General features: G+C 33.7%; 1 protein-coding gene across 1 annotated transcript in view; it reads left to right on the plus strand.

Annotated features, from left to right (window-relative positions):
* The first annotated feature begins 1,559 nt into the window (after positions 1-1,559).
* Positions 1,560-25,802, plus strand: part of LOC115758170 (zinc finger protein jing) — a 196,132-nt gene continuing 171,889 nt past the window's right edge. The window contains exon 1 of the mRNA XM_030698711.1: positions 1,560-2,382. Coding sequence (XP_030554571.1) covers positions 1,604-2,382 — 779 coding nt within the window. The 5' untranslated portion in view covers positions 1,560-1,603. The remainder of the gene's footprint in view (positions 2,383-25,802) is intronic.

Raw genomic sequence — 25,802 nt, forward strand, 5'->3', positions numbered from 1 at the left:
TTAACTGTTTGCAAAGCTTGCAAAAAAGTTTTTTAGTATTATTTTTGGCTTTGTTTGTGCACTGCAAATGCACAACAGGCAACAACAAAAAGGCGCCGGAAACGAATTAAACTCATAAGAAGAAAATTAGCTGCCATTCATAATGCAAATTAAATACATTCACCAAATTACTATGAATAATACAATCGAAGTCTTCAATTGTGGATTTGAAAAATTGATTAATCAAAAGAAAAAAAGTGCTGACCAAATGCAAATGTTATTATAAAATTGTGTCACAGAAAAAAGCTGAAGAAAAAATACAACGAAAAAAAGTGCCCAAAAAAATGATTTTGCAGCAAATTCGTGTTTAATTTTCGCAAAAAAAAAAAACAAAAGCGACGGCTGTAATTTGAGTAAAGTGCAATAATAATAATAATAATAATAAATAATTTGTACAATTTGGAGCAATATTTTTTGCAACGTTTGAAATTGTGAACTTTCCGTAGGCATGGCGTTACAGTAAAGCGTGCCTAGTGTGCGAAATGTTAAAACAATTATGTATATAATATTTATATAATTTTTTCAATAATTTGTATAGATTTTTGAATATAATTCGAACAAGAAACAGGGAAATATTCAGAGATAAATTCAAAAGCAGCCTCAATTTTAGATAGTTTGTTCTATTGTCATTATTTTTAAGCAATTTAAAGAGCACTCCAACAAGAAGCAGAGAAATAAACATTGATAAATTCAAATGGAGCTTCAGTTTTAGATTGTTTCTCTATGTTCCAGGGCTGCAACATTGAAAAAGGGGCTCGTAGAGACTTTCTGCCTTGAGCTTCGGAATCAATTTAATTGTTTAATGCAAAATTTGATAGAGAAGTCATGGGATCAATTTTAACTCTACCCAAAATTGGCTGAAGAGTTGATCCATGATTATTTTGTTTGTAGTTTCGGGGTATACAAGAGCCTAAATTATATTTGCCAAAGCATCTATTAAATAATAATCTCCTTACGGAAGTTTAAATGAAATGCAAGTAAACATGAGATCGGGAATCGGAACGTTTTAATAAACGATAATGCGATTTGAAATAGGGGGAAATATTGAAAAATAATCGTACTGAATTATAAAGTATCGTAGTACTACAATTTTAATTAAAGCCACATGAAGAACTATATGAGAGTCTTTAAGAAATGCATTTCCTGAGTTTTTAAAAATATGCCCTAAATCTACTTTCATTTTCAATAGTCTCAAGAACTGAAAACTAAGAAAACAATCCAATTCGCATAAAGAAGAAAAGAACATAAAACTAAAACTAAGAAATGTGAGACAAAAACTAAGTAAAAGTTAAAGAATTTGAACAAAACAAATGCGAAAAGGAGCTTAAAGCAATAGGAAAAAAAGAGCGCAAAGTGAATTGAAAAAAAAAAATGGCAACAACAACAAAAGCAACAGCGTAAAGCAATTAAAAAGAACGTTGCCAAACAGTTGCAACAACGAAAATAAACAACAAAAGGCAGAGAAAACACAAAAGTGCATAAAGAAAACAAATTGAAAAAGAAATAAGTAAAAAAAAAAAAAAACAAAACAAACAAACAAACAACAAAAAGCAAAGCAAAGAAAATGTCAGGCACGCAGTCGAAGGACACTGCGACAAAGACTAAAGAAACGGCTAATGAGGCAGCAACTGGCACGCCCATAACAACAACAGCAACGCCCACAACAACAACATCAACAACAACAGAAACAGCAGAGGCAACAGCAGGAGCAGCAGCAGCAGCAGCAAAGGCAGCGTCAACAATTGCCAAGAAAACTTTAACTTCGAGCACGGCTTTGTCATTGTTTGATCAGCTGAAAAACGGCGTCAATTTGAACAGTTTGACAGGCACTGTCGCCAGCACCAACACGTCCCCGTGCCCCTTTGCGCCGCCCGCTGCTCCAACAGTCACAAATATTGAACTGAAGCCGCCGCCCCAACCGCCCAAGGGGTCCTTTAGCACGCCCACGCGGCTGCTGCTTGGCATTGTGCAGGGCACCAAAAGGGGCAGGGAAGCAGCAGCAACAACTGCAACAACAACAACAACTGCAACAACAACAAAAGCAACAACACCAACAACAAAGGCCACAAAAACAACAACAAGCTCTTTGGCAGCAGCAGCAGCAGCTGCTAAATTGGATATCAACGCATTGCGATCTCAGCTCTATCAGGGCGCCAGAAAGACTGCAACAACAACAACAACAACGACAACAACAACAAAAGCAAATACAACAACATTAGCAACACGCACGGGAACAACAACAATAACAACAACTGCCAGAGCAGATAGAGGAGCACGCGGGAATGGCAACAGCATAAAGAAACGCTGCTTGGATCGCTACGATTCATCAGAGTCATCAGACAGGTGAGTTAATGTCTTTTAAAGCTACAAATACACAAGGGTTTAGCTCTTAAATGTAAATAGTCAGATGAATTAGTTAGCGCTCTTAAGAGATCCATTTAGTGCACATTTCGTGTAAAGTGCGTAATAAATGACGTCTTCTTCACATAGTTAGAACAAAACAATGACTCTCGAATAAGTTTTTGATTTTCGCTTAGAATTCCCAAACGGTTTATGCACGAGTCAATTGTTATGACATGCTAGATCTGCGCCAGAGCAGGAGAGATGGCAAATGAATAAAGTAGGCGCAAGTTGAGAGAGTGATATGTGCCCAAAAAGAAAAGGAGATAAAAAGAGACACGAATGGGTAAATAAAGAGTGAGAGTTGGGAAAGATAGATAGGGAAACACATTGTAAAAGAACGCGAAGCATCAACAATGTGACACATAGATATTGAGAAAAAGATAAAAAATTTACACGAATTTTACGAAATTAACTAACTTGAGAGTGTAAGATAATATCTCAGTGGAAATAAAGGGTACTATTTATTTAAAAAATTAAACAGATTCGTTTATATACTAAAACAATGTGCAAAATCGATAATAAACTTTAAAACAATTTAACAGGAATATTATTAAATATAAATATATAACGAAATAATATAAGAAAATTATGAAATATTATAATGTATTTCTAAAAAATAAAAGAAACAAATAATGAATATTTTAAAAATTATAATAAAATATAAATATATATTTTGCAATATAATATATTATATTTATAAATAGTAAAATTTAAAACAATAATAACAATTTGTGATATTTTTTTACATAATATAAAAATATATAATAATATAATAATAATAATAATAATAATATAATAATATAAGAATTATAATTTAATAATAATAATATATGTTATATCATTTAGCTAGCTTTTTTATAAGATCCAACCCTGAAAAGTCACAACATTATCTATTATTATTATTATTATAATTATTTTTATTATTATTATTATTATTATTGTTATTATTATTATTATTATTATTATTATTATTGTTATTATTATTATTATTATTATTATTATTATAATTATTATTATTATTATAATTATTATTATTATTATTATTATTATTATTATTATTATTATTATTATTATAACTATTATTATTATTATTATTATTTTTATTATTTTATTATTATTATTATTATTATTATTATTATTATTATTAATAATAATAATTATTATTATTATTATTAATAATTATTATTATTAGCTATCATGATGGGGCTGCACTAAAGACAAATAAAATGTTGAGCCGTAAAAGATAACTCTTAAAATATGACATATAAGGAAACTAAGAACAACATAATTATGCCAAGATTTCATTAACAAAAAAAATATATATATGGACAGTATAAATATTCTCTCTATTTTTCTATGTCGTGCAATTCGCACATAAGTCATGATCATGACCACAACATTTAAACTTATCTCAAAGTAAAGTTTGAACTTAGCAACAAAAACAAACAGAAAGAATTGTCAACTTTTTGTGCAGCTGCATGTTGACAAAAAAAAGAGACTACAAGTTGAATTCAAGTTGGGGGCTTGCCAAACAATGCAACTGCTATGAAAACAATGCCAAAAATTGCAAACATAACATTAAGCCAAAATGCGGCACGACTAAATATACACGAGTAGCAGCAGAAGCAGAAGCAGAAGCGACAGCCAAACAGTAACTTAAACTGCATGTTAAATATGTGAGCGAAAAAATAGCATTACGACCCACAAGATGCGCTGTAAATGTAAAAAGGAAAGGATACTTTTTGTTATTAAGCTAAAAGCCAAGTAACAGCGCTTCGAACCGTAAATTTCACGCTTAGCCTAAGTTGGGGCATGCCATGGCTGGCATATGTCAGCATAAAAGTTGACAACATCAACAAATCTAAGTAGAAGCCAAGTTATAGGGATTCAATTCGTGAATTTCGCGTGGATACACACACAGGATACATTTGGCCAGCAGACAAAGCCAAAAACGAGGTAACAAGGCTACGATCCGTAAACTTTGTGCTTGGCCCACTTTGCGATTGCTTGCGGCATGCCACAAATATCAAAATAGATATTCAGATTGAAAATTGTTGCCGTAAATGAACCGGCAACCTGCCGCTTGTTAGGCCTCAGCTCAAGTTATTTGATGAAATTCATAGCAATTGGAACATTTGACAGTTAAATGAAATGAAATGAAAAATCTGCATCGAAATATTATATTAATGCCCGTGTGTAAGTTTAGTCCGAGCAATATGCTACACATTTTCAATCAATCTTTCTGATCAATCAAACGATAATCAATTCGATTACTCGATACTTTCTCTGCATTGTGTGACAAGTGACAAGTGTTTAGATTACAGGGTATAAACAATCGAATGCAATTTGCGAGTTATTACGACGTCGTTGTCGATGTTGGCGTCATTTTGGAGTCACTTAAACAAGATAAATCAACGTGGGCGATTACACAATATCGCATTGTCAGTCAGTGTAAGTGTGTTGGTGTTGGTGTGCCTGTGTCTGTGTGTATCTTTAGCTGCAGCTGTATCTGCAGCTATATCTCTCGCTCTCCCTCTCTATCTGTGTGTGTGTGTGTGTGTGTGTCGACAATTGAGGCGTGCTGGCATGACTGTGCAAAAAAAAAAAAAAAAACAAAACCAAAAAAGAGCAACAGCAACAACCACAGCTGGCAGAAAACTTTTTGCAGCAACTGTGGAAAACTGTGGAGCAGTGGGTCGCACTTGGTCGCAGTTGTTGGGGGCTCGGGTCGCCCATGGAAAATGTTGAAAAACCTGTACCAAGTCAATAGCACACTCAAAGAAAACAAATGCTGATTAACGCGTAGCATGGAAAATAAACAAAAAATGAAAAATACAACAAATACGACGATGACTGCAGTCGAGTTGTTGCTGTTGTTGCTGTTCTTGTTGCCGACTTTATGAGCGATAATTAAAGTTAAATGTTTTGTATGCGATGTTGGAACCGAACACTCGTGTATCTAAAACCGAATGCAAAACGTTAAAAGATGCCGCAGCGCAAAAGATTGCAACTTTTTGCAAAAAAAATAAATAAAATAAAATTACAAAAATTAAATTTTTATGACCGAAGTTCTTGGCAATTGCAGCGGAAGGCCAACTAACCAAATTGAGGTCAGTTAAAGTTAAAGTCGATTTTTGTCAGGCACGCTCTTCCAAAGTTTCAAAGAGCTTCAACTTTCAGATAAGTAATATACACATATATATAAATATGATATGCTAATTAGTCGGAATTTATAACTTTTCGAATTTATATTATGAATTTTTTATTTTTTGGAGAATACTTTTTATAAAATATATAAAAATATTAAAAAAATAATCTTTTATAAAATATAAATATTTATAAAATATATAAAAAATAATCCAAAACTATAAAAAACATTTAATTTTATATTTATAATAGAAAATGTATATAAAATTTATTAAAACTATATTTAAAAAAATCCAAAAAATAATCGTGATAAATGTATGCAATGAAGCATAACAATTTTGTTATAATTATATATCAAATATAATTTTTTAATGCATATAATAAATAATAAAAAGTAAATAAACAATTAATAAGAAAACTAAATTCGAAATATTTATAAATTAAAATTACACCTAAGCCTCAAAGCTTTCCAATTTATAACTAATTCAATCTATCCTTAAATTCCTGACATTAATTTAAACTAAAAGTATGTATTGTATCCTGGGATAAATATCTGGGATAAAAACCTATAAATTAAGATTAATTAAATTGAAAGCGTGTTTAATAATAATAATAATTTAATTTGCCTGCTATAAAAAATAATAACGAACTATAAATCAAAACAAAATAACAATTATGAATAAATTAAACAAACACAAAAAAAAAGAAATTATTATTTGATTTAACAAACGTCGTAGTATAAAAGCTAAGCAACCGGTTTGGGTTTTGTATAATTCTAGGTTTTAAATATGCAACAAATAAAAGAAAACAATTAAAATGAAACCCCAAAAAGTGCAATATTCATGCATAAAAGCTACAACTTAGCTGCTTAAAGATGCGCAATAAAATTTAATGCAGCGCAAAAAATTGCAAACCATAAGAAAAAGAAAAAAAAGTAAAAATAAAACAAACAACAGCAGAAGCATTTTTTCATGTTTTGAGAGCGAAAAAACAACAAAAACAAATAATAAAATAAATAAATCAGAAAGAGTTCAACGACCAAAAGTTGAAATTATTTCCGACAGCAAAGCGAGGCACGAACGCACGGACGAGCGCAGCCGAAGCAGAAGAATAAGCGAGTGACAAGGAAAGAAAGATAGCGAGATACAAAACGTACTACAAGATACAATATTTTAGCTAGATGCGGCATTTGATATGCCGGTGTGTGTGTGTGCGTTGCGTGCGGAAACTTAAAATGAAACGAACAGAATTTTCGACCCGGCCTATCGATGGTGACGACAACGAGGACTGCTCAATTTATGCATGATTTACAACCAACAAGAAGAAGAACCAAAAACTATTAATTAGAATGCAAAAAAGAAATGAAAAGAAGAGTAGAACAAAGCAAGCAGCTGCTGCTGCAGCAGCCGCAGATACATATGTATCTGAGGGATGCGCGCATGCAGGAAGCTTGTCGCCCACACGCGCCATAAATTAACAATCGCTGCCGCTGCCGCTGTCTCTGATAAATGAACGCATGTTTTGCGTATCTTTAAGATACAAATGCACTTGCACGCAGCGCTGTTGCGCATTTTTAATGAGCGGAAATTAGTTGGCATTGTAGATACAAAAGACGAAAAAATTATACAAAAAAAACCACAACAAGTGTATTTGTAAGCCATAAATTCACAGCTGACGAGGTTGCGCGTGCCGCGTGCCGCGTTTGTAAACTTGGCGAACGCCTCAGCGCGCACAGATACATTTATTAAATCACCTTTTAGCGTACTCTCCGGCACAATTATCTGTCAGATAAATTATTGAAATTGTTTAATGGCGCATTTTTATAGCAAATACAACAGAACTCGCTTCATAAATCGCATTGTGTGCGGCCAGGCTTGTGTGCGCAGGGCCATTTATAGTGCATTCAGTTTTTGGCAAAGTATCTCTCAGATACAGATAGCATATATTTTTGCTGTATCTGTTTTTAGCTCGTATATTCTTTTTTGGATTAGCCACGCATCGCTTTATTTTATTTGCATTTTTCGCTTGTGGCGCAGTTTTTGCTTAAAGAATAGCTGCTCAAAGTTGGGCAAAAAATATCTGAGCAAACAGCTATAATGTGCAGCGACATTACTTTGTTCAAATATATATATTTCGGTTCATATTTATATATTATATAAGAGTATATAATTTATTATTATATACTTTTTATTTTATATTATATCATTTTATATATAATATATATTATAAATGAGTCTATAATGGTTTCAAATGGGTTATTTTAGGCAAAACATTTGTTATCAATTGTTTTTGTTTGTTTATAAAGAGTTAAGTGATGGAATTCTAAGTGAATTCTTTTCAGCTATTTTATTTTTCTGAAAATTATACAAATGTACATAGTTTTGTTTGATAAACAACTTTCTGACCTAACCCTAGAAAAACAACTTTCTGACCCAACCCTAGAAAAACAACTTTCTGACCCAACCCTAGAAACATGAGTCGGAACTGTTAGTAGATGTATCCTCGCACGGATGTAGAACGATTAGAAATTGTTGGTTAAAACTATTTAAAGTTCAAGTCAATTAGGAAAGAAAACTTGGCAATAACACATGCGGTTTACAAAGCACATTTATATGGCTGCGTTTTTGCTTAGGTTTTGCATGCATGCTTTGATCAGCTTTAAAAGTTCAGCTCCCTAGAACTATATAGATATAGATAGATTATATATATATATTGTATTTGTAAAAAGTAAGAACGGATGAAACTGAGAAACTCTTATATTGGCATAGATTATATATATTTTCTATATTATTATAGATACATAAGTAAAAAGTTCAGTTCCCTAACGCGTTGGTCTGCTTCTGGACAAACCCTTATATAGATTGTCTATGCACTTCCGACCTTTACAAACTCGTCCTCAATTCGTCAGCACTCATTTATGCCTGCTTTACATCACAAGTTACCTATATAATAACCATATAGATTTTTTTTTACTTTTAGGTAAATTTTAAAGCTTTAAAACTGCCCTATTTCGTGTGTCGCCTCCTTCTACCTTCAACTCCGCTTTATCCGCCTGCACGCATATATAATGCAGCTGTTTGCCTGGCGGCTGGCTTTAAGTCTGGTTGCTCTCAATTGCCACGCCCCCACAGCGTTGCGTTGAAAGCGATTACACTCGATTACCAAAATGAATATGTTGAGTGGCCAACTAATTTGCTGCAACTGCAGCCACTAGAACTACAACAACACCAACTGCAACAACAGTTACAACAACAACCACCCGGCAACCAGTTAAGTAGCCAAAATGCAAACGCCTCGAAAAAGCCAGGCGCAAGTTTTCCGATCTGTTTTCCCCTTCGCCCATTGGCCCATTCGCCCCCTCGTCCGCTTCCTAGAAAATTTGCTCTGCCATGCATGCGACTTGCAACATGCCAACGCGTTGCCAAACTGCCTGCCACGCCCCTCTAACCGAGACAACGAGCCGCCCTCTCGGCAGCAGCCGCAGCCGTCGCAACTGCCAAAGTTGGCCACATTGAAAATGTGCTTGTTTTTAAATACCCTTTTTTTCGAGTATAACTGGGCATAATTATATTTATTATTTTGTTTGTAACGTTTTGATGATGGTCTATAATTTTGATAGTATATACATATATATAGATCGATTTTTGATCTCGCCGGTAAATTATGCCGATTAGCTGTAACTAAGAGAGGAACTAATCTACCCGAAGTGTAAAAACTGGTGCTAAGTGTAAGACTCTTGTCAAACGCACCAAGCTTGATTTAAGGTCTATTTTTCCCATTAGAAATTCATTAAATGTCAATCATCAATCATCAATCGTCAATCATCGATCATTCGCATTACTGATTATATGACAATAAATCTGGTAGATTGATCTTCTGATTGAGTTAATATGGGCAAGAAATTTATCAAAAAATGATTGAATAAGTGATATATCGATTGATGTAGGCTTGAAATAAGAGGAAAAGTACAACGGTAATAATATATTTCATCATGCACAGTTCGGATAACTTAGTGTAAAAAGTTATATAACAAAAAGTTGTATAACTATTTAACTGATTGATTGAATAATTTAAAATAATAATAATTTGCTTATTTTGATTAAATGAATTGGATTAAGTAGCATGCTTACATATTTTTTACTCTATAATAGATTTATTAATTGATGTAGATTGATTAGCATACCTACATATGGTGTTCTATACAACCTTTTACTTTTTAGTTGATTGATTGATTGATTCAAATTGTTTAGGATGTTACGTGATGGATTTTAATATACAACTATTTAATAGATCTATTGTTTGATGTTTTAACAACTTTTTACTCTTTAATAGACATGCTGTTTTAAATAACATTTTACTTTAAGTGGATTGATTGATTGATTAAGATTGATTATGCCCTTAAAGACTGATTGATTTCAATTCATTAGCACGCTTTTACATAAGCTCTGCATACACCGTTTTATTTTATTTAGATTGAATAAGTTTGATAGCCTGGACTTTTTCTTTTAGTGTATTTAATATTCGGCGTATTTAAATACACTTTTCTTGCTTGTCAATTTTTGCTATTTTTTTGCTGTCTTTATTGTGTATTTTTCTTTTTCATTGTAATTTTTTTTATAGTCTGCATTTGTTGTTGCTGTGGCACAGTCTCTCGCCCCGCCTCTGGCCCTTGCCCACTTTTGCTGCACCTCTTCTCCTCCTGCAGCTCCCTCTTCTCCTCCTGCAGCTCCCCCTTCTCCTACTCCAGCTCCTCCCTTTGCTTCTCTTGCCTTTGGCCTGTTTTGCGCCTCCTGCTGTCAGCCCTTTGCTTTGGCTTTGGTTTTTTCCACTTGTTTCAACTGCGGCGCATTCTTTGCTTTTATTTTTGTTTTTGTTCTTGTTGCTTTTATACTACATGTATATGTATGTATATTTCTTTTATTATTATTATTAACACAGCCGTTGCATGTGTGAGTATGCATGTGTGTGTGTGTTGTTTTGTATCTGTGTGAAAAGCAGTTTAAACACGAAATTAGAGCCTCTCCTGGCAAACTGCAATTCTTTCCCTCCGCATCGCTTCCCCCCCGCTCGGGCCCTCGAGCAGCGCATTAAGTCGTAATAAATGCTGCCAGCCTCTGTTTTGTACATTGACCTCAAAAACAAAAACAAAATAAGAAGAAAAACCTCCGCAGCGCCCCTTCGCTTAGGCCACGCCTCTCGCCTTATCGTGCGGCTGCTGCTGTTTGTATCTTCTGTTGCTTGGGATGCTGTTCCTGTTGTTGTTGTTCTCGTTGTTGTTGTTGTTGTTGTTGTTGTACTTCTGCTCATTGTTGTGTTTGTTGTTGTTGTTTTTCGTGCACATTTCACTAAATAGCTTCTATTTACGTTGCATGGAAAATGCATTCGCGATTGTAAAGTGCAGAAATTTGTTTTTCTTTTCGTTGCTTTTTTATTTCTTCTTCTTTGTTTTGTATACAATTATTTCCTCTACTTTGTCTCTGCTGAACAATGCAAGTGCAGGGGGGGGGGGGGGGGGGGGGCAACCGGTGGGGGAAACGTGCGCGACTTATTTGGCTATAAATCAAATAGGCAGCTACACTCCACACACACATTTTGCCGTGCCACACAGATTTGTGCTTTGTTTTATTTTTATTTATGTTATTTGTGGTTGTATTTGATTTTCAGTGGAGCATCCTCTGAGTGTGTGTTAGTTAGCACGAGTTTGGCCCGGGTTCCTAGAAAGGTGCTATAATTCCGACAAATAAATGGGTTAATAGTCATAGTGATAATAAACAAAGGTGCACAAAATAGTCGCTGTCTAGAAGAAATTAAGCTTACCAAAAACAGTTTGAATGCTCGAAAAGCTAAAAACAAATATAAGAAGAACATAAAAATTGGTGAAAAAAATGAATAAAATAAAAAAAATTTCACGTAAATTGTTAATAAATTTATTTTGGATTTGCAAAGTTAAGTATCTTATCTATGTAGAGTATGAAGTCAAAATTTGATGTCTAATATATTCTTGAAATCTTCATTTTTTCGGACGATACTTTAGTTTTTTTTAATGAAAAAATAGGTTTTAATAAAGTTTGGGAAAAGTTTATAAAAAAAAACAAGCATGATTCAATGTTAGATAAAAGCTTTTAAATTAACTTAATTGCTTAGCACTTTTTGCCGAAGCTTTTACATTTGCCCTCCTTTTGAAACCTGCCATATGTGCCGTGGTGCCGTTGTTGGTCAATTGGTTTAACATAATTCAATTAGAGGCCACAAACGCGCCCCAAAGTGTTGCACGAATGTCAACATATGAAAGACCTCACATGAAAAATCAGATACAGTTGCAAAAGTAAAGCAACAAATGGCGTTGAATGTCGATGTGGATTTAAAATGATGAAAAAAGAAATGCTGCAAGTCGGAGAAAATAATTTAGAATTTGTGCATTCAAATGGAATGCCAGGAACTAGTGGAGAAACGGATGAAGTTAAAGCAGAAAAATTTAAGTTTTGATAGGAATTGGTTAAAGAGTGAAACGAAAGGAAACGTATATTAATTAAATTTATGGACGAGCTTTAAACTTAAATTTATATTTAGATTTTACATTAATGTGAAATAATAATTGAAAAAAAACGAACTAACTAACTAATTAAATTCAAATACAATTATGTTAAATTCAAGCTAAACTTAAAGTTTAAGCTTTACTTTAATATTAAATCAACTTTAAGTAAATTAAAGGCCATAAGGAAACTAAATTATTTGACAGTACGAAAATTACAGCTTCGAGAATTTAAATTTTCAACTTCAACTTTAACATTTACTTTAGCTTTGACGTTAACTGTAACTGTTAACTGTGTTCTTGTTAAACTTTAACGTTGACTTTAACGTACACTTTAACTTTAACGCTGACTTTATTTTTCGCCTTGACTTTAACTTTAGCCTTGACTTTAACCTTAGCCTCGATTTTAGGTTTAGCCTTGACTTTAACTTAGACTAACCTTGTTTGACTAACTTTATCTTTGAACCTCACTTTATCTTTAGGTATGATTTTCACTTTAATATTGACTTTGACTAACTATAGTCTTGACTTTAGCTTTAGTTTTGATAAAGGCTTTGACTTCTATTTTAACAATTTCCTGAGCTTTATAAGACATGGGAATTACTTAAGTCTCACAATTGATATAATCCCTCTATAATAAAAATAAAGGTTATAAGCAACCTCTATGTTATAATCTAGTAATATATACGATGCAGGAAATCAACTTTATAATCTCACCAACAACCTCTATAACGTCTACATTATGTCATTGATTAAAACTGTGATTCCAACTCTTGATATCTGGCAATTTGCCAATATTTAGACGCATAATTTATGCACCGCTGCGATTTATGCAAATTGCCAGCCAAATGCTCATCAAACAGTGCCTGCCCAGAAACCTAATGGCATTCTAATGTTGGACACCAAAATCAAAATCATATTAGCCAACTTATGTGTGCATGTGTGTGCGTGTGTCTGTGCGTGTGTATGTGTGTGCATATGGGCTGCCTCAGTCCTGGCTATGTTTTCCTTTTGGCTTTGCTACATGACAACAAAAACAACAAGCAACGCCGCAAACGTTGAAAATTTTCATTAATTATAACGTCAGCTCGCGGACCATGCGTTGCATTTTCGCCAGGCAGACAGTTGAACACACTGTCCGCCGCATGCCCCTCCCCACGTTTTGGGCCGTTCATGATGTGCAGCTGAAACAACAACAACAACAACAATAGCAACAACAAGGCAGCGGCAATGCCAACATCATTTTCTCCACAGACCCAGCCTCGGCCCATGTACCATGGCAGCGGGTATGCCATGCGGCCAGACATCCCGAACAAGTGATGGCCGTTGCCAGGCTCTCATTTTAAATACCCTGTAGTCGTAAAGTGATAAGCTGGGGTAGCATGAAAGCGCTGTAAATACATCTAATAGGAATAGCTTTTATATTTCTATATTGAATACATTCAAGATCAGAACCAACTTCGACCAAAGTCGATGACTACCAGACTACTAGACTCTCAAAATCTTTCTCAGTTTAATCTGGGGTAAAATTTTGGATAACATGCCTCGTACTGCAAGTTACACTAAGTTTCCTGAAAATCAAATTCTTCATCAAACTGGGTGACTTTTAAAGATAGAGTTTCCAATTTTGGTATGTATTGAAACATTTCTCAACTACATTTTGTGTACAACTTAAGGCACCCCGTACTTTGTCTTGGGAACTCATCATCTTGCCTCCTAAACTGAAGAAAAGAGTAGTAGAAGTAGTAGTAGAACATCGTAATCTCAAGTATTACAGGGCATTAGCTATTCGTGCAGCCTGGTCGTCTGCACTTTAACTTGTTATTTTTTGCGCTAGCGAAAATTAGTCATTAACTTTTTAAGCATCGACTGGACAAACATGGCGTATGAGTGATGTGCATGACGGTCGCACTCTCCCCCTTCTCTGCAACCTCCCCGCCTCGCGCTTCCAACTCCCAGACTGTCCACCTGTGTCTGTGTCGCTCTGTGTGGTAGCGATAAGGCCGACAGTCGAACTCAAATTCGCGGGCATGTGGCAATTATGCTTGCCGCTATGTCAAGTGGATCTGAAGTTGCAACCGATTTTGCAATTGCTGGCAATTGCAGTGCGTTAGACTAGACTCGCATTTCGCTGTTGTTGTTGTTGTTCTTGTTGTTGGCAGCCAGCCAGTCAGTCAGTCAGGCAATGGATATGCGTTGTGCCCGTTGGGCTATCATTAACTTTATTGCATGCGAATGAGCCAATGATAGCGAGCCTTGTGCATAGGCAAAACTGGTAAATAATGGGTCTCGAAAGTGCAGCAAAAAAGTCGCGTTTCCCAAAAACTTAACGAGCCAGTGTTGAGCAATGTTGAAATTTGAATGCGTTTAGATAAATTTGGACTTTAGAATAGTTTGCATATTATAATTTGTGTATTGTGTTTAGATTTTCTATAGGTATGTGGCCTTGTATATGTACTGTAAATTTTATTTGAATATTCTTCAATATACAGTTCACATTTTGTGTTCAACAATGCGAAAGTGTTTTTTCAGTTTTAGCTAGAAAATCTTACAAATAATCAATTTGGTAGAAGCATTTATGTTTCTTCTGTGGTTGCAAGTATTAAAAATACTTTTTAAATTAATATTTGAAAAAAAATAGAACAAGCTTTAAATACGATATCTTTAACGATATACGATTATACGATAATATATAAAATTGTTTTGATGTTTCATAAATCTCTTCTATCTTTCTATTTCTATGCTACAAATTGCTCAAGTTTACCATAAAAAACAATTTTATTGAATATCTTATAATTCTCACCTAGTTTTTGCACAACTCATAATCAATACATAACGCAGACATAACTATTTTAGTTATGCCATTTCTCAACCTCATCTTTATCATCGTTAACCTACAATTCCAATTTGTTTTTCTCTTTTGGGCTCTTTTCTACTTTTGCTTTTCATTTCCGTTTTGTTGCGTTCATAGCTCAAGATTTTACACATTTTGTTGTCGTTTTTTTTTGCCTCACCCTTAATTCTGTTTCAATTTCTAGGCGCCGTTGTTAGCCAATTTGTTTTGAGCGTTTTGCAAAAGGCAACATGACATTGACCTTGACTCTCTGTGCGTTCTACTTATGCGCTCAACCGAGACAAAACACACACACAGACACACACACACACACACACACACACACACACACACACACACACACTTGCTATACACTCTAAGCCGCTTTTAAAATCAAAAGTGAAGCTGAAAAGCTAAATCGAATTGCAAAAAGCAGAGTGGCAAAAGAAAAGCACAAATCATACAGTTAATTTGAGTAAAGCGGAAATGAAGAAAACACTCAAAAGAAGCAAGCGTTGATATGACGAAAAGTAGATGTTCTTTTAATTAGATTTTGCAGATATAAAACTTAGAAACTAAAAATTGAATTAGAAAAAAGATTAAACTAAATATCAGTTGGACAATGAAAACAAACTTAATTATATAAATAAACAATAAACGATTGTAGAAACTTTTTAGTTCAATCCATTTTATGTAGATATGCCACACTTGTCTGCAAATTTTAGCACAAAAAAAAGCCGACCCCTGAGAAAGGTAGTGGCTGGTAAGGAGCAAAGTCACATACATGACAAATGGAATGAATATAATTCACAAAAAATGCTGCTCAACAAATAAAAGGTTTATCGAAAAAGTGTGGGCAGTTGCTGGGCTGACTGAAGTTGAGTTGGGCCGCTGCGGTGTGGGTGGAATGGGGGCGTGTCCGGAGTGGGCAACCGAGCAACAAGCCATTTTAATCGGCTTAAAAAGCGGCAATTTGACATTTGCTCAAAATTGAATTGAATTGTCAATTGAAATTTTGTTGCAGTCACCCTTTGAAGCATTGTTGTCATTGTTGTGTTGTGCGCCATTGTGTGTGTGTGTTTGTGTGTGTGTGCGTGTTTTCCCATTGATTAGATATAAAATGTGTTTAAATGTTTAGCTGACCATGCGACCAAAAACCATTTGAAATTTATTGTATTTGCGCGTGAAATTAGTTTGCGGCTTGTGGCTAGCGATAGGGGCTGCCAAAAGGTTGGCAAGGGGTCGAGGGGTCGAGGGACCGAGGGGCTTGCCAAAAACTATAATTAGCAACATCGAATAATCAAATTGTTTTTGCATAAATGAAAATTTACATAATTATAATTGCAAACAAGAGCCATATGACTAATTAAATTTTAATGGCAACAAAATTTTCCAAAAAATTTACATTTTAAATACCATTAAAAATATTGACTAATAAATCATCTGAAATAAAAAAAGAACGAGTCAAATGACTGCAATTAAATTGCTAAAACCTGGTCACACTAATGACCATCAATATCAGACATTCAATGCGTTTTATATATATTCTTTTCTTTTTTTTTTTTTTTTTTGTAAGCTTAAACACGCCCCTAAGCAAAAGTGCCTCGTACTAATATTCGCATATAATCGACGGTTTCGGCCTTTTTCACACGCTTGACGATTGGCCTGCCATAAAAAACAGTCATTTTTACTTCAAGTGGTGGCAATAGAAGCGCCTAACAGTAGCATAATTACTATAATATAGACGACTTCCAAACGTCAGCATTGGCACAGTGGTGCCAAAGCATGCAAATAGTGGTTAAAATTGTGTTTTTTGCAGCGGGTATTATAATTTTGTCATGAAATATGTAACGCATAGGAGACGTCTCTGATGCCATAAAGCATATATTTTCCATATCATCATAATCAGACGACTTGATAAGGCCTGGCCGTTTATTCCCTTAATAGATGCAAAATCATATCAATATCGGGTTAGTATATCATTTAGCTGCCTTTGGATTCTTGTTCGGCGACATATTCTGGTTTCGAGGACATTTTTATTCTCATCGAAAACATTGGGCAAATGTCTACAAGGGTATTAAATATTCGGCGTGTCGAAGATGTCCTTTACGGTCTTCTTCAAATTGTTTTTTGTTAAGTTATGGCAAGTTATTTGTATTTGCATATTAATTTCTGTCAAATCTATAATCGCTAGTTCAATATTTTATTAAAATTTAATATATTTTTGAAATTTTGTTTTTGCGGGAATAAATTTAAAAGATGTCTTAATAGTTTTTTGTTTCACTTTTTGTTTTATTTATTACTATGTTTAATTAAATTAAATTATGTAGTTAAATTATTTTTAAGCACATTTGTTCAGTTACTTTTCAACCACTGTGCGCTGCTGTCAGATATTTTTTTTACACTTATATATATATAAATTCCTTTATGGATGGCGTCTTTCAATGATTGAGTAATTGACAAAGACAACGTCGTTGCTTATGATTACATTTTGTTTTTTTTTTTGTTTTACAATGCCTTTTGCTTCTTTGCGTTTTTTAATGAAATTTACTTTGTGTTTTTTTTGTCGCTTGTACTCAAGCTCAGAGATACTTGGAAGTCTGGCTGTCGGTGCCAGAGTTCTCGAGCCGGGCGCTTTAATTGCTCGGCATCGAAATGTAATTAACGTTGAGCCATGTGCCAAAAGCGAAGCAGCTTTGAGTGACTCGCACAGTTGGCTGTCCAACGAGTCAGTTAGTCAGTCAGTCAATCAGCTCTAACCTGGCGAACCCCTCGAAACATTTGTAAAATAGCGTAACAAAATTGCTAATTAGCTTTGAACTTGAATGGCTTAGCGTGGCGCTGGAATTATTGCAAATGATTGCAAAAAAACATTTGCAATGCGATTTATAAAATTTCTGAGAAATTAAAATAAATCTTTGAGATATTTAATATTTGCATAGGAAATATAACTGGTAAAAGCTCAGTTTTGGTTTCAAAGTTTAAGTACTATGCCAAAGATTAATTTGCAACTCTTTTATTATTAGATATAATAGTTTGAAATATATTTTATATGGTAAGTTTTAATCTGAAATGAATCTTAAATTAAAAATTAAAATTAAATGCTGCTCAAGTAGGTTGTGAAAAATATAAGGCATTTTTCAATTTTTTAAGAACTGGTATTTCTGACCAGTTTTTAAAACTTTTGGGTTTTGAAATGATGTTTTTCATTTATTAAAGTTCTGCATTCTAGGTCAGGTTCTAGGTCTTAGCTTAAAATTTAACATTCTCCTTAGGATCTTACAACCTATAAGCTCAAGAGACTTGAAGGTCTTTAAACATCCGAGTACGATAATCAATCAAAATCCTGTTTTCTGAGCAAAAATGTTGGTTTTATTAAAACTTTTGTAATAGCATTTCAAGATCAAGTAGTCTTTCAAAGCACTTTAACTTGTTTGAATTTCGAAAACGCTTGTAGAGTTGTATATCCGAAAATAATCTGATGATATTTAATGCAGAAGAAACAGATTGCAAAAATGTGATCCTTATACATAGAGCACTTGTTCACTTATTGAATGCTGTCAATATTTACAAAATTTTCAAAAATCAAAATTTACAGCCACATTTCTTGCGTATAATCGAGTAATTTAAGTAGATTAATGAAATGACAGCTACTTTGTGAATTTGACAGACTATCATAACAGTTTTATTTTTTATATGACAATAACAACAATTATTGTCACGCACACACACACAGACTGACAGTTGGTTTTAATGCAAATTGCCGCAAACATTTTGCTCAATTACGCAAAAATATCAAATTTGAAATGCGAGTAATTACGCGGCCTGAGGCAGCCGCAAAACAAATACACAACATTTAATTGTATTTAAAATGATTTATACAATTGATAAATGTTGATACTCTGCAAAGCAGATAAGCAAAGGGCAGATCGTGCTAAATTTAAATAGATATTATAATATGTATATTTTTATTAGATTATAAATATATCAAAAACTAAACTTTGTTTGAGTTCAGCTTGAAGCATAAACCAAAATGAAGTTTGATTAATTGCATAATTATGTACAGGGTATTCTTTGTGCACCCATAATTAGCTTGTCTTTTATTACGTATACGTAATTAATTAAATTTATAGCCTTATATAAAAAATATATCAAAAACCAACCGACAAAAATATGGCTAAAAATAATTTTTGAACAGTTACAAATTTGCATTTGTTGCCTGTTGCCTGCTGCCTGCCGCGGCTTTAAGTGCATTTTAATTAAATTTTCATGTTTAGTTCATTAGCAATTCAATTTGCTGTTGCCAGCAAAAAATAACAACACCAACAGAACAACAACAACAACAACTATCGAGAGCGATAAAAAAAGGTTGCATAATTGCAGCGAGGCGTGGAAATTGCAAAGGCTAAAAAAATATACAACAACACCAATAAAACTGTTGAGCATTAAAAGTTGGTTATAATAATTGCAATCAAATAATTGTTCAAGCATTCTCTGTTTTCTGCTATACACTGCAAACACTGAAAACGGTTGCATAGGGTATATCGATTTTGAGTGAATGTATGTAACAGTCAAAAGAAAGACATCTCTGAGACTATACGGTAAATATATATATTCCTGATCAGTTGCGATAGACGAGTCGATGAAGCCTCTCCGTAGAAAGTAGCTTGAATCTTTGTTACGGCTGCTTGGAAGGGCATTTTCTATTCGAACATTCTCGAACAGAGCACTCTAGTTTTTTATTTATTTTTATTTTCAGTTTTTGTGCAGGTCTTAACTGATTAGTTAACGTTAATGATTGCATATTGTTGAGGCAAGGGCAATAAATTAGCTAATTGAGCGAAATCGAAAGTAGGCAGTGTGCTTCAAACCAATCACAAATCTGCGCAACTATAAAAAACAGTTATGAATATGAACATTTTGAATAAGCGATTGCTAAGAAAAAAAAAAATTATTTTGATATCCCTTTGATTAATGCCAATTTTTTATTGTTTCAGCACATTCTATATTGAATTATTGAAAAAAAATCATAATAAATAATATTAATTAAGTATGCTTATAGAATATACTTCTAGTATCCATCGAGTGTTCACTGTACTAATTAGTATAAATATTGTTTCCATGTTTATATTCATATACATATTAAATTATTACATGTATTCTATATATATTTGTTATACAAACTTTTATATTGAACTATTTAACAAAAATCGTAAGAGATTATTTAAAGTATTATTGAAAATTTCAGACAGTTCCAACTTTTCGAGTGATGACTGTAGCATTAATTTTGAGTATACATATGTTGATTATACATAAGTATATTTTATTATATATATATATATATTCTATATTGGTTTATTATATATATTTGGTGTACGAAGTTCTATATTAAACTCTTTAACCATAAGACCCTGCTCTTAAATGCTATGCAAATGAAAATGTCTGAAAGTTCTTAGTTTCGAGTGTTTACTGTACTTAGCAGTATAAATTTAGCTTCTTTTAACTAGCAACAAAGTTGCCGCTTACGCAAATTTATCGCATTCATAAAATCTAATGTTTTGCCAGACAAAGGTCTAATGAAATGCCATAAAACGCATTTACAGCTAAACGCTGCCTGTTGCATTGGCATTTAAAGTATTTCGTATTGATTACCAAAGAATTTTGAACATTTTGTTGAGCTACTCGTGCTTCTTCTTCGACAAAAAAAAAAAAAACAACTAAGCAACCAAATGTCTAAAAAACTTGACGCGCTCTTATCAACATGCGATTTTTGGCACTTTTTTTTTATGACAACGCCATCAAGCGCAACCGTAGCCAAATGGAGGCTCTGGTGTGTGGTGGTGGCAGGGGCTGGGGCAGGGACAGGGGCAGGAGAGGTGCTGTGGCAGGGGCGCCGGCGACTATCAAGCTGTGCTGCCTGTCCTTGCCAGTCCTGTCTGTCATTGTTGCTGTTGTTGTTGTTGCTGTTGCCATGTTGTGGTTGTTCTATACATTCTTGTCTCATTTTCATGGGCCATTTACGTAGACAAAGACGCGCGGCATGTTTATGTATCCGTAAGATACATTTTAGGTTGACGGTTCGCATCCGCGACGCTGCTGTTGCCCGCTTCGTTTGCTTTTGTCTGACTGTCTGACTGTCTGACTGTCTGTTTGTCCGTCCGTCTGTCGGTCTGTCTGTCTGTCTGTTTGTCTGACTGCATTTGACTATATACTTTTATATAGAAAATACCGGTTCGCTGCAAAAGTTGCAAAGTTTTATTTCTTTATTTTTATTCCTTTATTTTGCTGATTTTACTGCTTTCATTTTTTCCCTTTTTGTTTTTGTTTGACGTGTTGAAAAACTTTTGAAATTTTTGCTTTTTATAACCAGACAGAGGGGTATTATAAATTGCTTACGATACTTAGAACGCACTGCATTAGGCATGCCTAACGTATATATACATACATATATATGTATGCTATGACTTGATATGATGTGATATTTCTAAGCCTTGTTCTGCGCTTTAAAGCTATACTTATGAGAGTTCAGTTTAAATATTTAGATTTAGTATTTTTATAAAAACTAACAAAAATTTTGTATTTATGTAATATGGTTTATATTTTAGCATAAATCTTAGTTGTCAAGAACTTGGTTTTTTACATCCATTACATCAGGCCCTGATTCGAAACTTGCCTCTCAATTCACAACATCAGGTCCTGCTGCGAAACTTGGTTCTCATCTTTATTCCATCGATTCCAGCTTCAAATCGTGGTTCTCATCTTCATTAAATCAAGCCCATATTGAATCTTGGCTCTCATCTTCGACTCTATACCAAACATAAGTGGATTGTATTTTAAGATCAGAGTATATTTATTCTTCTTTCAAAGTAAACTACAATAGAATACAATAATTCGGTCAGATGTTCCTTTAGCTCAAAACAAACAGCTTGCCTAAGGCTAACAGCTTGCCGTCTTCTTAAATGCAAAGACAAGGCTTCTGCTTATTAAACTTGTACTAAAATTGAACAAACTTCGTAGCAACTAAGCTAAGAGGCAATTCTCTTATAAGTCCTTAACTGCCCGATGGGCCAAAGATGGCAAAGATGAAGAGCTGCTGGCAGCCTGAAAAGGACCACAAATGGCTTTGGTTTTGGCCAGGAGACGCGCGCCGCAATTGCCATTTTTATATTTAATTAAGAGAAACACTTTAAGGATTTATAGCGCATTGAGACGTGCAGGAATTTTCTTATTTTAAAATGTTTTTTAATAGTTGCTGTTTTTGTTTGGGGCGTGTCATGCTCTTCACGTAAATGTCGTGACGTAAATCAAACGCTATAAAAGACGCCTCTGCCTCTGCCATTGGCCATTTTGTCAGCGGTGTCTTGACGTGTTGTCAACGCCTTCTCACTGGCCATAAAGTTTTCCACGGTATTATGGTTTCTTTTTTTTACGCTCGTTAAATTTGACACACAAATGCCGAAAAGTTCAACGCGCCCAGAAAAACTGTCAAACGGCATAATCAACAAATATTTATTTATTTATTTAACTTTTACTCGCTTAATATTTGTTTATACGGCTTGTTTATCAAATGTTTGCCATGGCATAAAACTTAAGCAAACACACAAGTCAGACACAGTTTTTTTTCTTCTTCTTGTTACACACACAGGAAGCCCAATCTCTAGACCCCGACCGAAACTCACCCTGAACCCAAAACCGAAAAGTTGCATAAGATTGCGATACGGCGTCGGAATTCTTATCATTGCTGCACTGGCTCGATGAGGAAAACACTATGTATTTATTTATATATACAATAATAAAGCCAAATGATATTTATATATATTTTCTAAGAAATTTCTATATGTATAGCACAGTTATCAATGGTTGGTTAAGCTGTAAGGCCTTTATCGTTGGGCAACTTGTGACGCATTCACATTTAAATGACGAGCAGACCTCAGCGACCTGATAACCTCATTTATTTGTAATAATTACTTTACGTGGAACTCATTTATCTATTGTTTGTAAACAATTTAAATGTTATCGTTATGTGTATACAGAAAGGGGGCTTGTTATCTGTAGTCACAGGTAAATGTGCTGCAAATGATGTCCCTAAGTCATTGCAAATTATTAGTGAAAGTTCTGGCGACATTTTTTATTTATTAGCTTTTCACATATTTTCCGTAGGTAGTTGTCAAATCTGCAAAAGTATTGAAATATTTGGGTGCGAGGCTTAAGCCAGATTTCAAAGGCTTTTACTTTTTGGCAAATATATTCTTGAAAACAGCGTTTCACGCATTTATCACCCATTTAAGTGGATTTCCTAAAACTTCATCCGACTGTTTGATTACATCATAAGTCGCATATTTGGTGTTAAATTCGCAGCTGCTTAACTTAACTAATTTAAAATCACACCTTCTTTTGCTCTCTGACAACATTTTAAAGCGTTATTCGATTAACATAACTTCATAAAAATTCTAATTTATTCACTTTTGATAAGTCATTAAATAAATATAAATTAAGTAAAGTTTCAGCCGAACAAGTTGTGGTCTTTCTTTTCAATATTTATTTATGCGAATTGACATAATGCACACAATTCTGACTAATCAGACTAATCATCTTAATTCTCACTTTTTTTAAGGGAAATTTTAATCGTGTTAAATGTTTACTTGCAATACGAGAGCGAGAGAGTTCAGCGGAATTGAATTAAATTTAAATATATTTTTTATGTTAAATATTTATTTATTACTTGGAAAATGTATAATAAATTAAGTGGACGTTTATCAGCCATGTTTAAAGCTTAGTTCAATTATATTCTATCAAGAATATACAAAATGTGTATAAATATATCGGGGAAATACATATAAATACAAAATTGTCTTTGTTTGATTTAGTAAATTAAACTTCGGACATCGAACCAGCTAAATTAATATTTAATAAATTAATTAAGTTTTGCTTTTTATATATTTTAATGCATATTTATATATATATTTTTTATTAATTGTATTCTCTATTTTCTTGTATTTTCAGGTATGTTAAATATATAAAAAATTTGCAAATGGGGAAAGCGGCTTTTTTTTTAAATATGTGAGTAAGTTATCTAGAGCTTTTAATTTTCCCAACATGTAAAATCAAGCATATTATTAATTTATCTATAATTAATGTTGGTTTTAGCGACCTTTTAATTTTATAAATGTTTATTTACCTGCTTTGAGGTCCGGATTTATTCCAAACAAAAAGATATATAAAGTATATATAATCATTTAAATAATTTTTTATCTATGAGGAATATATATATATTGGTTATTTTTATAGAGTAGATATTATAGAGCCTAGCTCAACGAAGATCACGTAAGTTTTGGAAACCCAGCGTGTTTGTAGCTTGTAGCATGTGTATGTGTAGCAGGATGTAGGATATTTTGTAAGGATCTCTGGGATAAGATAGGCTGTCTTCGATCGGAAGTATTTATAGACATTTTATAAACATATGCATATTCTTATCATTAAATTGAATATGAATTAGCATTCAACCAGCGTCCTCTTGTAATGAAAATCTATTGTATAGTTAATATATTAATATTTTTTGTGTTCAGCTTTAAAGTTTCGTGATTTGTATCAATTTTGCCATATCTCGCAGCACTTTTAGCAGTCCGTTTTTTTATGTCAACAAACCCAATCGCAATCGCAACATGACCAAAACAATCTAGCCAATTATGGGTATCTACTTACAGCCGGGCTAACCCTTTGTAAGCCTTTTTGTTCGACACAGCGACACACTCATTAGCGCCTCAATTAAAAAAGGCACCAAAACAATATCAACAACTTTTGCTGCAGGGCAAATATATATTTAAATTCTCTCGCATATCCTGGCCAAGTATGTGCGTGTGTATGTGTGCGTGTGTGTGTGTGTAAGAGACAATTGTTTTTGACACAAAATGATTTTAATCATAATGTCATTAAACACGCAACTGTCAACTGAAATATTCAGTGAACATGGCGCGACAAGGGATAGTCCACATTTTTAATACGTAGAGTCCCTTTGCACACACACACAAACCCAGAGACACAGGCACACACATTCCCCCTCACCTCACAATGGACAAGTTTTCAAAGACAGCGGCGACAACAAACGAGCCGGCAACAACGTGCCATGTACGAGGTTGCCACCACATGTGAAGATCTCACACAGTTGATAATTTCTGTCACTTAATTGCCGGGGCTTAAACATTACAAAACTTTTTTTTTTCTTTTTGTTGGCTATTTTTTTTTGTTATTTTGTGACCATTGTTAACATAATAAATTAATTTTTACTTTGTTGCTTTTTTTCTGTATTTTTGTTTTTGCCTCCACTTGATTTTGAGGGCGTCACTTGGTCGAGTTTTTCGAGTATCGTAAAAAAGTCAAAATATGAGAAATTATTTCATGTCTCGAAGCACGCACCAAAAATGACAACTTCCGTTCTGAGTTTTGGACTGAAAATATTTCGTTGTTGTAGCGGCATATACCCTATACGAAGAGATGCGTGCATTTAGTGAAGCATTTCCGGATTTAGAAATTTATGAAGTATATATATCTGATTAATATGAAGAGTTGTTGCGTTCATAGATACGTTCACCTGCTGTAAATAATACATGTGTCTAGGTCGGCCTTATTGAGTCACTATATTTCATTGGTCCTAGACGATTTATTAGATATTAGTTGCGGTTTTATTTGACTTTGTTGTGTATTTAGTCGATTAAACTTTGATTATGTTCTTACTAACTTATCTGTATCAGATACTCATATCGTTTGGAGGTGAATGTAATACTAGTTGCCATAGTTTTTATATAGAACTTGATCTTGAAAGTTATCTTGATACAACCGAACAATTGATTT

This window comes from Drosophila novamexicana, unplaced genomic scaffold (assembly GCF_003285875.2).
Source record: "Drosophila novamexicana strain 15010-1031.04,08,12 unplaced genomic scaffold, DnovRS2.1 tig00000137-arrow-arrow-pilon, whole genome shotgun sequence".
In the NCBI taxonomy this organism is placed as follows: domain Eukaryota; kingdom Metazoa; phylum Arthropoda; class Insecta; order Diptera; family Drosophilidae; genus Drosophila; species Drosophila novamexicana.